Consider the following 16,768-nt stretch of genomic DNA (forward strand, 5'->3'; position numbering starts at 1 on the left):
TATCAGTTTCTTGAATTATTTTTCCTGTTTAAAAGTTTGAAGCTATTGCTATTTTAGACCAACTGGAATTTGGAGCTGGCTTCTTCATATAGTAGTGTGCAGAAGTTCCACTTGGTTATAGTTTAGTAGTCTGATGCTGAAAATGGTCAGGTGCTTGCATAGCTATATTCATGTTAATATTCATGTTAATAGAGTTGTGTTAATGGTTCTCTTAAATGTCAAACAGGACATGTTGAAACATCAGTTGTTAGTAAATAGAGAAAAGATTACAGGAATGGCTATCAGGTACCTTGTTGGTTTGATAGTGTATGAGTTTTAAACATAAAGCTCACAAAAACATTCTGTGAGACTGTCAACTGGTAGTGAGAATGACTGGCTAAATGAGCAGAACTGAAAAACAGAGAGAGAAATGGGGGAGTTGGAAGAGAAGCACAGAAAGTAGGGAACCTAAAGCTAAACCTGAAATACCAAGAGAGAGCTAAACTAGTTGATGCATGGGCCTTAAACCCAGGGAGCACGTGCAAGGGGAGCTTAGAAACATGGGCTCATGGAGCTTTACCAAGTCATGCTTGATTTGAAAATTCTGTTTCTGTTTCTAATTCTTTTTATACTCTTCAGATTTATGGCAGTGGATGGCACACCTAGCTGTCCATAGGCAATGTTCTGAAAGGCTGCGCATTAGCCACTGTGATTATAACTCTCAGAAGGGATGTTACTGGTAGGCTTTTCCTCTGCTGGGTCAACATGTGTGTATTTGTGAGATTTTCTTTAGAGTAAAAATATAAGAAATTTATCTGTAGTATTTGCTCGTTTTCAGATATCATAAATAGGAAAGGGGGAGATTGCATTATTTTTCAATTAGTGATCAAGCTGATGAAATTTAATTGTAAAATTGTAGACCAGACTGCTTGCCCTGCCAATTTAGTAGGTTAACACAAATGATAATTTTTGACCTGGATTATTTGGGCGGGGTGTGTGTTTGTTTTTAACCTAGCTTTCACTTCTATTTTTCTAGTAGTCTGTGTACTAGCTAACAACGCAACTCAGGTCACGTTGGAAGTTTTGTGCGATTAGATAGCCATGGTACAGCTCCGTACAGGGCAGGGACTCCTGCTGGCATCCTCTCTACTGACTAGGACTCTGCTCTCAACTCTATTAGGGAATATAATTATATCATAATTATTTCTCAGCTGTGCCTGTTGTCTAATTATATGCAAGTTTAAAGCTATTATTTTGGCATCTTTGTATAAATATTGTCAAAGTACTCTGCATTTTACTCTTCCCACCAGCCAACATACCAGAACTAACGTAGATGTTTTCACTTCGTCTTATTTGGGGGGATGTGCTGTCCTGGGAGTATGTATGCACGTGCTGTATGTGTTTCCTACTATTAAAGACAAAGGAACCCTGCTGACTTTTGTTATCTCTGTGATGAAGCATGAAGTCCAGGTACCAACAACAGTAAAAGTAAAGATTTTTGGCAGATAAGGAGAAAGTCTAGGGTTTCTTTTTAATCACCACTTCCACTTCTCTCCATAGGCACTAATTTCTGACTGATATTTCCTCTTTTTCTAGGCAAATCTTGCTCAGCTACTGAGTGAGGCTCAAGATCGAAATAAGCATCTTGGAGAAGAGATTAGAGAGCTTCAGCAGAGGCTGGGAGAAGTACAAGGAGACAATAAGGTACTATAAACTTTTGTTATCAGTAAATGGCATGCAATGTGTAAGCTGGGATGGAGTTTGCCTTTACTTCTTAGGAAAACAAATAAAACGAGTTACAGAATTTCTAGAGTTCTTTGATTACGGTAAGTGTTCAAAACAGTAGGACAAAAGGAGCTTTTACAAGATACCAGAAGTGCAGCTTATTATATATTTTTGTATACTGTTTTTGTTCTGTTGTCCTTAACTATGTATCTTGCACCAAACCTACCTTCCTCCTGTCCTTCCTCCCTCATCTTCATCATGTGATATTTTTATTTTTAATTGAAAATGCAGAATTTTAGTAGATGATAAAATCAGGGGAAGCATAATTTTTCCCTTCAAAAAATATGGAGCAGTTGATCACAAATATATATAATGAGTTTTGTATTAAGCCCTCATCCTATTACCTTTACATAACCAATTTATTTTATTGCTAAATTTAGCAAGTTATATGGAACATTGCTCAAAATCTGCCATTTGGTATTAATCAAACTCCTGTTGTCTCTGTTAATTGAAATATTTAAACTCAAGCCAAATGTGTGCAGCATTCACAGCTGGAGCTGTATGCAAAAGTACATTCAGAGATCAAACTAGTGAGAGGTTGAATTTGAGAGTCGAGGTGGTTAACGAAGTAAAAAATGAAACAAATAATGCATGACAACTTCCCTCCCTCAACTACAGTTTTAAAGTTATGGCATTTAAAAACGTGAATAAAGAGATGTGGCTTTTAATTATTCAGGTATTTTTTTTTCTTTCCACTTAAGTTCACTTTATTTTATTTTAAACATAAATATATTGTGATAATGCAGTTTTATTCATTGCTTATCACAAAGGACTTCCTTGAAGGTGTGCAGGGAACTGGGAGAGGGTTAAGTGAGACCTGAGTTTGTAGTATGCATCATATTCAGTGTAACTTGCTCAAGTCTTCAAAGACCAGCTTTGCCAGTGTTTTCTTTTCATTTGCACATTACTGTTTGGACTATATTACGGTGTAGAAGACGGTGCCTTGCAGTTCTCCAGTATCAAAATACAGCCTTTCCCAAGCCAGTCCTGAACAGATAACTAGGGTTTGTAACTATGGACAGAACACAAAGGTAGTAAAACTACAACATACTTTGATATCAAAGTTATGTACCTATTCTAGCTCCTTATAGCAATATGATCTTGGTAACACAGAACCTACCTCTTTGTGCTAGAACTGGCTTTGTTTAGAATTGCCTTGGCAGGTTAACTTGATATTAGCTGGTCATCTTTGTGATATCTGTATTCTCAGCATGATCCTCAGAACAAATGGAAAAATACAAAAAGTGTTACTCTGCCCACCGTGCTCCTCTCCACAAGGTGCAAAATAGTGCATCACTAAATAAAGAGGGGGAGGAAAGAACTGCATCAGACAGGGATTAATTTAGACTAGGATTTTCGTTTTTGGAACACATTCTTCACTTTCCTAGTAAATGAGAAATAGACCTTATTTTAGAGTCAGGTTGCTGGTTTTTGAAGTGCCTAAAAAAGCATTGCCATCTCTCTGAGGGATTTAAGACTCTCCTCCTGTGTCAGATTTTCTTCCCTCCTAGCTGCAGTAGTAAAATTCTGGGCTTCTTCCCGAAGCCATTCCGTTCTGCTCATCAGTTCTCCTGGCTGGCAGCTGGGTTACTTCAGGCACTGGAGTCCAGATAATGCATGGTATATAGAAAAACAAAGAACTATAATAATTTGCTTGTTCTTCCATTTTTTCCCCCCCCCTCATTCTTCTCTTTGCTTTTTCCAAAGTGAGGGAGGGCATCCTGCCCAGCTGGTCTACGTCACCTTACTTCTGGCAAGAGATGAACAAACAGCTGCTTTTGCAGCAAGCGAAGCTGCTTATGGATGAACAATTCTGCCTGTGTCTGAGCAGGGGTGACTCATGCAGCCTTTGTCACTGAGTGGCAGAGCTTTGTAGGGCTAAAAAAGAAAAAAAACCTCTTTAAATATCACACATTATCTCTATTGATAAAGAAATGTTTTGATGGCTTGACTTGTTTTTCACCGCTTTAATGTTTGTTACTAGTAGGATACAGTCATTTGGATTAGCAAGAAGAGCTTAAACTGGTGACATTTTACTTGTTAAAATCACGTTAAATAAGTCATCGGTTAGGCAATAACAAATTACTTGCGTTTGGTTTAACAGGACTAATTTTTTCCTTTAATTTCAGCTAGAATTCTGTTGGCACAAATAATAAAACTTCTTCAGGCAGTCTCTGGAAGGATTTGTTGCAGGAGCTTGAGAAATACAGCAGTAGTTAGACTGCAGCACTCCCGCAACAGATATCTAAGACTGTTTATTTTTATGATTGATCACAATCTCTTATCAGCTGTGACACATGAAAACTATTCTATGTTTATGACAGTTATTTGTAAATCTTTTTCCTCCATAACGTTCTGGCAGCAACGCTGGGAGAACAATTACTGAGACTTAGAAGGGGGTAGTTAGGAAATCTAATTCTCTCTTGTAAATGGGTGAAACTGGAAAGCATAAGAGAAACTGGAGGCTTCTGGAAGACCAGATGACTCAGTTCCCTTCCCTTGAATTCCTGCCCACGCAAAGAAACGGTTTTGTAAGCTGTCAAGGGCAGCGCTAAGCAAGAGGAAGATGCATGGAAAACAGTGTCTGCAGGATTACTGACACTTCGCCATTGTAAGGCAGACAGTCGTTCCCGCAGCAACGGTGCAAAATTTTAAGTGTGGTGCGTGTGTTTTGGCAGAACTGGGACTTAGGGTAGCAAATTTGCATAGTTCTGGTCCACTTTTTGAGGTTTTGTAGACAACATGGCGAAGACAGTTGCTGTCAGTGGCTGTGGCTAAACGTGATAGTTTCTGCCTTCCAGGACAAATTTACTGATTGTGCTTGTTTCCGTTTTCCTCCTGCACGTTTTGTTGATAATCAGGAGTGCACAACTCTGGTGCAGACATTGTCTGTGGGCTCCTAGCCCGCACAGCAGCTATGCAGTGAAACCTGTCTGGGGCATTTTGGGGCTGCTACAGAGTTGCTACATTATGAGTAATTATTTTAGCTGACACTGATTAAGGAAAAAGCTGTGATATTAAAACAATAAAGACTAGTGGCTTGCAGCACTGGATTGTTTTGGCTAACAATCTGTGGGCTCTTGACAAACAGGAGCTCTCTCTGGTGAGGTGTCGCTAGTTTAAATCCTCTCTGCTGTGGATGCTGTTCCCAGAATCCCGAGGGGTAGCATTAGCCCATTGTCTAGTTGCAAAGTGAAGTTGAGCGGTCCTTTCCTCAGTGATTTTTATTTCTGAATGACAGAAATAAAAATACTGCAGCTAGAGGGCAGGTGCATAAAGTTTATAACGGAGCATTAATATACGAAATAAACCCTTAACCCTCTGGCATAACACTTAGTGTCTCTTTGGGTCACAGCATTTTCAGGGAAGAATGTTATAGCAGGTGGTGCTGCCCCATGAGACATTTGCAATGCAGAATTAAAGGACTTGGCCTGTTCTGCCCTGTCAACTCTCTGATTGGCCAACTGTCTGGAAGAGGCACTCTGTCGTTTTATGGATTGGTATTTGACTTTTTTTTAATGTTTATAATGCTGCTTTTACTAGCTGAATTTGGATTTCTGAAGCATTCTTTTCATAAGACTTAATACTTTTTTTTCCCCTTGAAATTAGTAGTAAACAGAGTTCTCCTTTTATTGGCAGACTGTTTGACCTTGCAAGTAGTAATTGCTTGCAGTTATAATTACATCTTAGCCTCACCCCCTCCCGGGCTGGAGGAGGGTTGATCCTAGTGCGTGAATCACAGCTCTGATCCAGTTCCCAGCCGGCTGCTGAGCCTTACGCAGAAGTTCTGCTCTGCTGCAGGCATTGAAGGTATTGGTAAAGTGTGATTCCCCTTGCCGTTTCCAGGTTTTCTGAACAAAATTGAGTCCTCAAAATGCTATTACATTTGTTTCTTACTGCCTTTCTCACTAGCAAGAGATTCTAGAAATTAAATTAATCCAGCTGAATTAAATCACATTACAATGCCTTTTGTTCATCAGCCTTTTAGTATTAAAAAAAAACCAAACAGTCCCAGAGCTATGAAACCATTCTGGGATTTGCTAGTTGCCTTTTTGACTTATTTGTTTGGATAAAGAAATTAATAGGAATTATGTCTCCATTCAGCCTTGCTAACTGCGCAGTGGTTTGTACTTTCCCTGTGGAGATAGGGAAATGTAGTTTGCCAAAACCAGTTACTTCTGGGGGCACAGCTTCCCCTGAGCAAGTGAACTGCTTATCAGAACAAGTTGTACTAGCTTCAGTGACTTGCACTGAACTGGAGCTGAAATAAGTGGGGAGGATGATTTTGGTACTCTGTCTTGCATCAGCAGGATTTTAATTGGCACATTGCAGCTATGGTGACTGGCATCCCATAAATACCAAAGATAGATTTTAATGTACAGTCTTGTACTTCAGAAGATTGATTTTTTTCGAACTCTGCAATATAATGATGTACATTAATTCCTTGGTGCAGTCAAAGATACGGGGAAAGTCAGGCTGGTTATTGTGGTGGGTTTCTGTCGTCCCTGTGGAGTTCCTACAAATGAGGCCATGGGGAGGCAACACTTTTGCCTAGTTGTACTCGGTATAAACAACCGAACTGCTGATTGCCATAGACTGTTATTTTAATACTCCATGATTCTTGAAAGGTAGTTGCTTTTTGCTTCGGATATTGAATATAACTCTGTATTAATTCAAGTCAGACTGTTTTCAACAGTCTCAAAGCTCACGAGCTCATTAGCTGAGCATTTTGGCCAAGTCTTTTTGTTGTTTGTTGGTTTTTTTGTTTGTTTTTAACATGAATTAATTTTTGTGAATAGATGAAAAAATAATGCACAAGCAAATGTATTAACAGCTGTCAATGCAAATTCTGCACTGATGTAGTGCAGGAGGATTTTAAGTGGTATCAGTAAAATGAAGCTGGGCAAGCCACTTTGTTCCTTTTTATTCTTAAGTTGGAAGAGTTCTCTGCTGCAGAGAACTTCTGCAGAAGATTTACATATGAAAATGGCTTTCTGAAGTTTCTCTAGTTTTAGTCTACCTGGAATTAGTTCCTGTCACTCCTAAATAACACTGCCCACGTGCCTGTATTTACTTGGTCTTTCATCATTTGTATGCTCAGGTGAGTATCAGCTCCTGTTGATGCTTTGAGTGTTCGGCAAGAATTTTTCACTGAGTACAGGATTGAGCCCTCAGGTCAGAGAATTCCCTTTGGTTTAAATAATACTGGCTGTTTGGCCTGGAATAGATGAGGGCTATGACAGATTTACTCTTTCTAATGCAGATGGGCTCTCAAGCTTCAGCGGGTGTTCTCCTGCTTACCAGAACTGTTTTTGTAACTGCAGCTCCTGCGAATGACAATAGCAAAGCAAAGACTTGGAGATGATGAAGTTGGGGCTCGACACTTTGCAGCACATGAACGGGAGGACCTTGTTCAGCAACTGGAGAAGGCTCGAGAACAAGTAATTACTAAATGGGTGGATAATGTCATGTTTTACAGAGATAGTGCAGTAGCAAGTAACTGACTTCTTCTGTCGTGTTTGGAGGGCTGGTAGCTGATTAACACTGCACATAGCAATGTCAGTTCCACTCTGAATGAGCCATTCTGTGACCCAGGAGGATGTGTGTATTTCTTGCTTTTCAGTCTAAATGCAAGTGCAGCACCACTTTAGCTCACCAGAAGGACTGTTGAGTGCACTTGGTCTTCTTCCAATGTGATTCTCTCTGGTATCTCTGTTCATCTCCTGGCCTCTTTTCACATGGTCTTCTGTTGTCCTTCCTGGCTTACCAGTTTTCTAAGATGCCAGAGGAGACTGCCGATTTTTCTCACACCCTCTATTTCCTCTCCTTGGAAGTTTGCAGCCCTTTGTCCTTGAGTGTCTTTCATACTGAATTCATTCACCCTTTGGCTTAATAGCAGAGCTCACCCTGTCAAATCCATGCTGGCTTATTTTGTACTTTTCTCAGTTCTTCTTTCTATTCTGTGAAACTTCGTTGCTGAAAGTCCTGTAATTGCTATAAATTGCCTCTGTAAGAGTTTTTCATTATCCTCCAAATTTGCCAAATTTTTACTCAGATGAGTTCTTTCCTGAAATCCTAGAAATTATATGCTAAAACCAGCTTAATGTGTTTGTAGCACAGCTATAGTATGGACTAAGGTTTCTTTTGTTTAGAGACGTTATTGCAGCCTTCCAGTCCCCGAAGGGGCTACAAGGAAGCTGGGGGTGTCTTTTTACAAGGGCCTGTAGTGACAGGACAAGGGGTAACGGGTTTAAATTGAAAGTGGGGAGGTTTAGATTAGATATCAGGAAGAAATTCTTCACAGAGAGGGTGGTGAGGTACTGGAACAGGTTGCCCAGAGAAGCTGTGGATGCCCCATCCCTGGAAGTGTTCAAGGGCAGGCTGGATGAGGCTTTGAGCAACCTGGTCTAGTGGAAGGTGTCCCTGCCCATGGCAGGGGGGTTGGAACTAGATGATCTTTAAGGTCCCTTCCAACCCTAACCATCCTGTGATTCTATGACTTCTGTTACATTTTAGTTGTTTTCTAGAATTTCTGTAAAACAAGTCTGAAGTTACTTAACTTCAAAGTAATGAAATAATATCAAAATAGAGCTAATGTACCAGAGGTTATGAGCTTTGGAAAGACTTTGAATGGTCCAAAATCTGTCCTTGTTCAAACATGCAGTGCTTGTTGCTGGTTTTGTTTTGGGCACTATGTAATCCTTTCTTTAAACTTCAAAACAGTCCTACTGTTTCTTCTCAGATGGAGACTCTGAGGTATGATCTTCAGGCTGCACTGGATGAGTTACAGGATGTGAAGGAGGAACGCTCTTTTTACCAAGATAAGTCTGACAGGCTAAACCAAGAACTTAATCATGTCTTAGGAGGGCACGAAAACCGTATCATCGATGTCGATGCATTGTGTATGGAGAACAGGTGAGTGCAATGCAAACCTTACTGTTTCCCTATAACAAGCAGTATATGGCTCTAACAGGAGCATCAGGAAATCAGTCAAAACACAACTTTGAATAAAATACATCCAAGAATAGAATTTAATAGGTTTTAGTAATTTGTCTGTTTTGTTTCAAACTGTAGCTAACCATCAAATAATGCTGAGAAAGTTAGGCTGCAGGAAATTATCAGTGTTTTATTTATTTGGTTACGGAGATGCCAGTTATATTCCCAAACAGTACTAAACAAGGTAAAGGAAGAGAAGTGCAGACCTTTTTATTCCCATCACTGTATGGTACCAAAAGCAAGAATGTTAACGATCGGTGTCTTCAGAAGCTCCTAGTGAGCTGTAGTGGGCTACTCTTGGGTCGAAAACAGGAACTTTCAGTACCCGGAGTTAACAGTTTTGGACATAATTCTCACCACAGGGAGTGGTTGCCAACATGGAGTGATTTGCCAACAAAAGCTGCTGGTGAAATCACCCATGTAGCTATTCTTGCCAGTTCCTTAGAAAAATAATGTGTTGTTATGGCCTCCGCTAAGGAGGACAGAGAGGGGTCACTGACGGAGCCATAGCAGGTACCTCCCTTAGTGTCAACAATTGCCTTACAGTGAAATAGATCTTGTAAGACACTTTCCATTTACAGACACTTATGCTTCAGGTAGGAAATTGTAATACCAAAGGCGTTACTTCCTCCCAGCAACTTCCGGGTTTGGTTGTTTTTCTTCTGTGTGGGATACAGAGTTCCTTATCAGTTTAAGCCCTCTGCTCCCCTGAGAGTGATACGATTTTTTTTCATTACAATGGTTAAATTGCCACAAACCCTAGTACAGCTGCTGTTGCATTACATGAAGAAGGATATTTTATAAACCCTTTATACATGACAAAGATATTTTCCTGTGTGGAAATAGCTGTTTGATCCAAGTGCATAAACTCTGGTAGGAAGACTTGTACTGTTTCAGTTAACTGTATACCATTTTTCAAGTATACTGTTAAATTTTCCACTTTGTGATTGCTAATGAGAAGTGCCATGTAAGTGATGGATATTGCAACGCACAAGTTCTGCGTAGTTGAGTCTTGTGTTGACATACATACAAATCTTCATGTGTCCATCTCACAGACCTTCAGGTACAGAAAGACACGAGTAAATGCTTCCTGACTGTTTCCTCTAGACATAAATATGTCCTTTGAGCTTCCCTTCCCCCAAACCTGAGGACCAATATAAAATGCTTGCGCAGGATGCTTGACAAATCTAACAGAAGGGCAGCCTCCTTTTCTGATGCGATTTGTTTCCCTACTTAAAATTTTATGAGGTCAAGAGCAGTAAGATTTTGTTATTTCATCCCTCACATGACTGCAGAAGGGAAAGAACTCTCAGTAGTTCAAAGAGAGGACATGCCAAGTAGGAAAGAGGAGCGCTTGAGGCAGTACTTGAAGGTAACATGAAGTAAAGGATTACATTTCTTTTACAGCTATCTTCAGGAGAGATTAAAACAACTTCAAGAGGAAGTCAACCTTCTTAAGTCTAATATTACTAAATACAAGGTAAGATCCTCTCAGTGAATTCTCTCAGCTGTGCTTCGTTGTTCATAGAGGTTATTGTTCATTCTCATGTTCATATGCATTTAAAGAACAAAATTGTGTCTTCAGAGAAAAAGCCACCGCTAACATTCTGACAGTATTAGCATGTGTATGTGTTACATGCTCAGTCTTCCTTGTAGGCTTCTTAGCAGATGTAATACAGAGGGATACCCATTAAGAGTATTTTTAAAAATTAATTAAAGGCCTATTTTTAAGTTTGGGGAGGGGGAGCCCTCCTGGTGGGGTGGGTGATCAGGCTGGCAGGTGAAAAGGCGTAGGTCACGCAGTGACTGGTGAGTGCAGACTGCAGATGTGTTGCCGTCACAAGCAGGTCTTGTCTCCCTGTTCCCTAACGGCCGCACTGTTTCTTCATGTGTCTTAATGATTGCTAAGTCTTCATTTTTCTTCCATTCCTGGGTTAAGGCACATGCTGTTTTGCAGGAAACCTTCAGGACTGAATCCTGAGGGCAAAATATTCTTGCTTTTCCTGGAAGTCAATTACTCTGTTTTCTTCTGCAAGTGATTTTGCAGAGTGGGAGGGGAGGGCTGCTTGTCAGGGCATGAGAAGGGTTATTCTTAGGGCTGTCATTAGAACTTCTTAACTACTTAGGTCACTATGAAGCAGTCGCAGCACTAATTGCTTTTTGCACATGAGCAAAGATTTCAAAGTAGCCGAGTTCATTTCAGTGTCTGTTTACATGTACGACTCGAGTCTCTCGGAGTGTGAGAGTTAGTTTATTGGTGAGAACTGAGCATCTTGGTGGCCTGGTGGGTTTCACAGAATTGTAATTGTTTTGGGAGGGCTGGACTTCTGTAGCAGGATCATTGTGCTGCTAATTCCTGAGGGTCAGTATTTGCTACTAAGAGGGCTTCTGGAAACTGATAGAGGAGTTTGAGCTTTTTCTTTGAAGCCTATCCAAAGAGATGCTGGGGAAAGTCTGATTTTGTTCCCAACTGATATTCTCTCCAGCTTGCTGCAGTATCTTCACTGGCACGCAGCAGATTATTAAAAAATAGTCAAGTCTTAAAAATGCATTGCAGGGAACGGGTGGGAGACTAAAGTGATTGCGTTGAGACAGAATGAGTCTTCATAACGTTGCAAAGACTGTTTACCTGGAGAATAATATTCCAGGAGAGTCACGCTCCCTTAGGTTACTGTGGGTGTAAGCTCCAGGCCCTGCAGAGTTGCTCTGAGACCAAAATCCAAAGTTCCAGGTTCTTTACTCCTAATGATAGGATTTGTTGGCTACTGTTTTTCTAAATCAGGTGTTTGTTGTTTTCCTTAGAATGCACTAGAGAGACGAAAAAATTCAAAGACTCATAGTAGATCCAGTAGCAGTGCTCTGACTGGAGTCCTGTCTGCAAAGCAAGGTATTACATAAATGCAGCGTGGTGTTGCATAGCTCATTGAATTCCTTCCATCTTACCTCTTAATTTCAGCAACCCTTTCCTCACCAACTAAACCAAAATCTTTCTTCTTTCCTGTTTCTTATCATGTGCTGATTTTTGTCCTTTTCTCAGTTGACTTGACAATATAAGATTTGCCTCGAGTACTGCTTCTCTTTTTGTTGCTTCTCTTTTTGAGTGTTTTGCCATTCATTCTCTCCCGTCAGTTTTATCCATTTTTTTTAATCTCTAAACCCCTCTGCAATTTTGACCCTGACAAATCACTTCTTTATTCATCTCTTTGCTCTTCCAACAATGGCAATAACAATTCATATTCCAATGAAAAATAGACTGGGTGGTAGAGGAGGGGCCCCGAGTCAGGTTTTCTGCTCATGTTCTTGGAAGCTTTTACATTCAGAAGTTTCACAAGAAATTCTTTTGTCCCACATTTCTTCATGGAATTGCAAAATGGAGTAATCTATTTTTCCCCCTTCAAAGAAAATATCAAGGTTAGAAAAGAAAGGAGAAGAGGCAGTTCTTTGAGCCAGACAGCATACCTGGCACCCTACTGTTCAGGTGCTGGCGTATTCATACCCACACACGAGATCAGTAGTGTTTGTCATGGTAGGTTGAAACTCGCTTTTCTGGTTTTGACTTCTCTTCTGTCCTCTTCTCCATGTGCTTGCCTACATACATAGAGGTATATCTTGATATATAAAGAGGCAGAGCCAGGTTCTGCTTACAGAAGTTCATGATACTGGTGAACTCCCTGATGTGTTTGAGAAGTACAGGCTCTGAGCTGCAGAGGAAGAGTTCATGGGTGACTGTATTTTCACATCAGTCTTAAATAACCTGAAGGCTATAATAATTCTAAAAAGTAATATGAAATCTTCCTTCTGGGCTTATGTTTTAATGTGAGAGAGAAACGACGGATTTGTACCAGTCTGTAGGCTTGTCGGAGAATGAGTTTGTTTCCTTCTCAAGAAATATAGTTTTCTAAAACCAGAATTAAGTTAACATAAGGTGTGTCTGCCTATACTTGTTGTGGCAGTTGCTGTGGAATAAAGATCAGCTTAGAAACCCTTATGCCATCTAGAGATTATATTTCTGGTCTTCTGACTTTGTTTGTTAACAAAAAAAAAGCATTCATTTACGTAATGAGAGTAGTTCTGTAATGCTAAGTAAATGTTTGTGTTGCATCTCTGTGCATGAGAAGCTAAAACTCTTTTGTGTTTTTAACATTCTAGTCCGCGAGTTGTTGTCGGAGGATCATGGATGTAGCCTACCAGCCACACCACAGTCCATTTCAGATCTCAAATCACTGGCCACTGCATTGCTGGAAACTATTCATGAAAAAAACATGGTCATACAACACCAAAGGCAAACCAACAAGTAGGTAGCATGACTTATAAATAAAATCAAACAAACCAAGCTATGGACAAAACACCAAAAGCTGTTTTGTGGGAGTTTCAGGGAAAGGAAGGTCCATTTTCACAGAAAATTCATTGTCTTTGCTAACTGATGGGTTCTTTACTTTTTAAGATCAGGTATGTGTTAAGAGAAAACTCACGTTTCCAGAGTAAAGTCTGGGGTTGGCAGAAACCTGTCTGCCTCTACCAGGCAAGGATTGGTTTGCTGCTCAGGTGTAAGACAAACCATAATAACACAGGGGACTTCTGGCAGCTAGTCTGTAGGGAGGGCTAAAGAAAAGCTGCAGGGAGGAAGGACACCCTTGAACTGGAGGAGAAGATTTGTGATAATTGGTTGTTAATGTAGGAATTGGCTAATGAATGCTGGTGGTAGATGTTGCACCTAGGAAAGGGTCTGAAAGGACTGGTGTAACATTTGTCACAGGCTAGCAACCTATGTGCCATGATAGCTGTTGCTCCTGTAGTTAATGTGCCAAAAGTTGTAGGAGATAAACACAGTTGGATTGCTACTATATGATTTTTTTTTTAAACTGAGCTTCAGGGAGAATTTGTTTACTCTTAGCTGTTATACTTATCAGTAGAATTCTTTGTGTCTCACACGGCTCCTGTCATGGCAGAATATAATAATTTTTGACATGTTTTCTGACATTCTGATACTATTGTCCTTATACAGTGTATGGAAATCAGAGCTAGGAAGTGTTCCTTGATTCTGTGCTGGTTTTTCCTTTTTTTTTTTTTTTTTAACACTGAGTCACTACTGGTAATCAGAGGTTATTCAGGCTTCTCAAAAGCACGTCAGGACCAGATGCCAGAAACAGGCAGACATCTTTCATGAAAGGAAGGAATAGCACTGAAGTAAACTGTATTGCACTAGAATAGATGATTCATTTTGAAAATTGATAACTCTGATACTAGGCAGACTCCACTGCATAATTCTTAGTGATGTGGCAACAGAAGTTGGAAGAGCAGTTTATAGCCACTCTTAATACTCTTGAGAAAGCAAATGCCTAATCAGCTAAAGGGAGACAAAAGCGGTGAAAATGTAGCCCAGATCTAACTGATGGCAGCTCAGGCAATTCATGTCTGCCAATGTGCCGTGTAGTGCAAGAGATGTTCAGTGCACTGAGCAGTGCTAATGAAGGGCCGGCACCTGCTTACTCCCTTCTTGCTGCTAATGCAACATCAGAAGGGAAACATCCCAAGAATAACTAGCTACTCCAGCTATAACCCATCTTTGCTTTTTACATCCTGGTACTGTATCATTCCCTGCTGATGTGGTTTGCATACTCTTGCCTTAACCATAGCAAACTTCTCTCTTAATTTTGTATCTCTCTTGGATCACATGCAGTCTCCTGTATCTCTCCAGTGTGTCACTGTGGTGATGGCTTTCCTTTCTGATACCACCATCTCTGCTTTAAACAACTGAGTATAGGTTTTCTTGAGATAAGCCTTTACAAGGAGACATGATTCTTTCATCTGCGTGCCCAACTGGTCCTGTATAGCCAAGCCAGTAGAGATTGGATGTGTGCACAAACTAATGTTCTGTGCTCGGCAGAAGATGAGATCTTAGAGGGAGGTGACAGTCCGTATCTCTCCCAGGTCAGGAGTGTGGTCAGAGCTGCAGTCTTGTGTTCAGTTCAGGATGCTTCAGGGGGGAAAAAAGAAGGACAAATCCTGGGCAAACGGACTGAAGAGCCTCATCAGCACTCCTATGTGGTATGCTTGTTCTTTTTGTCACCTTTGGCTTTAGTTGGATTAGGAAGCTTTTTAAAGAACTAGGAGGAATGGGAACTACTTCAAGTACTTCAAGTAGAAACACCTAAGACACAAAAGAGTTAAAGGGAAATTCAGGTAGGACATCAGGGAAAATATTCTTTATTTTGGGTGCTTTAGCTGGTTGTTGGGGACACTTCTTTACCATGTAAAAAGTTACAGGTAAAGACTGCTGACTTGAAAATGGGGAAGAAACTGCCCAGCTGTCAGAGAAGGTTAGAGGTGAGAGTGAGGTCAGTGCACAAGTGAAACGGACAGGTCTGTAAGCTGGTACTAGTAGAATATACATTCATTTGTTGAAGACATTTCTGTGTTCAAAGTAGGAAGTTGAGAAGGATGTGGGGCTAGAGAAAACTGTAATGACCAAAGTGTTCATATAAATCAGAAGGTAGAAGTCTTCTCCTTCACCCCGCTGTCCTGTTGGCCTGGCTTTCCCTGCACAAAGAGCATGTTTGGAGACCCAGTTACTCTTTCAGATTGTTGTGTGAAGAAGGTGAGATTCTACTGCGTAAAGAACGTGAGATTCTGGGGTGGTTGTTTCATTCAGGGAAGAAGTTCTGCTTTTGATATTTGATAGATGATTGACCTGTTAGTGATGCTGTTATCAGTAAATTAGACTATTCAGACTGTATGATCTTATTTTCCTCCAAACAGTTAACCTGCTCTAAAGTCAAAACATCTTTTGTTGCTTGCAGAGGGAGACACAGCTATATGAGTTTACAACAGCAGAATGGCAGATTTGCTTTTTGGTTAACTGAAGCTAAAACAAGACAGTGGATGTTTTTACGTAGATTAGAATTTGGATGTGGTGTTGAAGCTGACTTTCTGCTGTTATGCTGTTGTTGAAAACATCCATTGCCACTTGCTCTTGGAACAGACACTCTGTCATTATTGCTGTTTTTCTAAATACATGGCACGATAAAATGAGCTGTGGCAGTATGTGCCTAGGAACAAGTGGGCTAAATCCAGCCTTTAATTTTTTACGCACGCTTTTAAGAAAAAAGAAGTTCTTTGGGAAGAAAAGAGGTCATTTTCCCCAGGTGATTGGTAGCTACTACTACTAAGTTTAAGTAATGCCCTATGTTTTTCCTCACAAGCACATTAGCTTAATTTGAAAAGGCAGTTGTAAATGAATTCTGTATGATGTAGTGTGTTGCAAGATTAAATAGTTGCATAAATGCAAAAATAAACAGTCCTAACCTTGCCTAGCAAAGATAAAAATCTTTTTTTCTTCTACCAGCAATAAACCCTTTATTAGATGTTATTTTTAGTGCAATTTGTTCCTGAAATTGCCAGCACTCATGGAAGCCAGATCAGTGTAGAACCTACTCTGCTGCTTAGACATGTTGCACTAATTTTGACATTTCTAACTTGGGCAAGCTCCCTCATGACCAAAATTACAAAAAGGATTGTGTCATTCTGTGACTGAGTGAAAGTTCCCATGTGATGGATAGAACTAGATACCTGACTGTCACAGACCCTATCTGAATCACAGAATGGGTTGGGTTGGAAGGGACCTTAAAGATCATCTAGTTCCAACCCCCCTGCCATGGGCAGGGACACCTTCCACTAGACCAGGTTGCTCAAAGCCTCATCCAGCCTGGCCTTGAAGACATCCAGGGATGGGGCATCCACAACATCTCTGGGCAACCTGTTCCAGTGCCTCACCACCCTCTCTGTGAAGAATTTCTTCCTGACATCTAATCTAAACCTCCCCACTTTCAATTTAAACCCATTACCCCTTGTCCTGTCACTACAGGCCCTGAGGTGGAGGTTTGCAGAGGTTTGGGTGATTATATGAGGGTGTATGTCTTCTGCAGCAAGGCCTGAATTGAAAGTGAGGTGAATGGAGCTCGGGTGCTGTAAATCCGCACAGCTCCCTTCAGACCCTGGACGGTATGTT

General features: G+C 40.5%; 1 protein-coding gene across 1 annotated transcript in view; it reads left to right on the top strand.

Annotated features, from left to right (window-relative positions):
* CCDC149 (coiled-coil domain containing 149) overlaps positions 1-16,768 on the top strand; it is a 42,220-nt gene that overhangs the window by 10,731 nt on the left and 14,721 nt on the right. The window contains exons 3-8 of the mRNA XM_010155764.1: positions 1,576-1,683; positions 7,089-7,205; positions 8,507-8,679; positions 10,168-10,240; positions 11,563-11,647; positions 12,910-13,054. Of these exons, the coding sequence (XP_010154066.1) occupies positions 1,576-1,683; positions 7,089-7,205; positions 8,507-8,679; positions 10,168-10,240; positions 11,563-11,647; positions 12,910-13,054 (701 nt within the window). The remainder of the gene's footprint in view (positions 1-1,575; positions 1,684-7,088; positions 7,206-8,506; positions 8,680-10,167; positions 10,241-11,562; positions 11,648-12,909; positions 13,055-16,768) is intronic.

The sequence above is a fragment of the Eurypyga helias genome, unplaced genomic scaffold (genome assembly GCF_000690775.1).
Source record: "Eurypyga helias isolate BGI_N326 unplaced genomic scaffold, ASM69077v1 scaffold18217, whole genome shotgun sequence".
Classification (NCBI taxonomy): Eukaryota; Metazoa; Chordata; class Aves; order Eurypygiformes; family Eurypygidae; genus Eurypyga; species Eurypyga helias.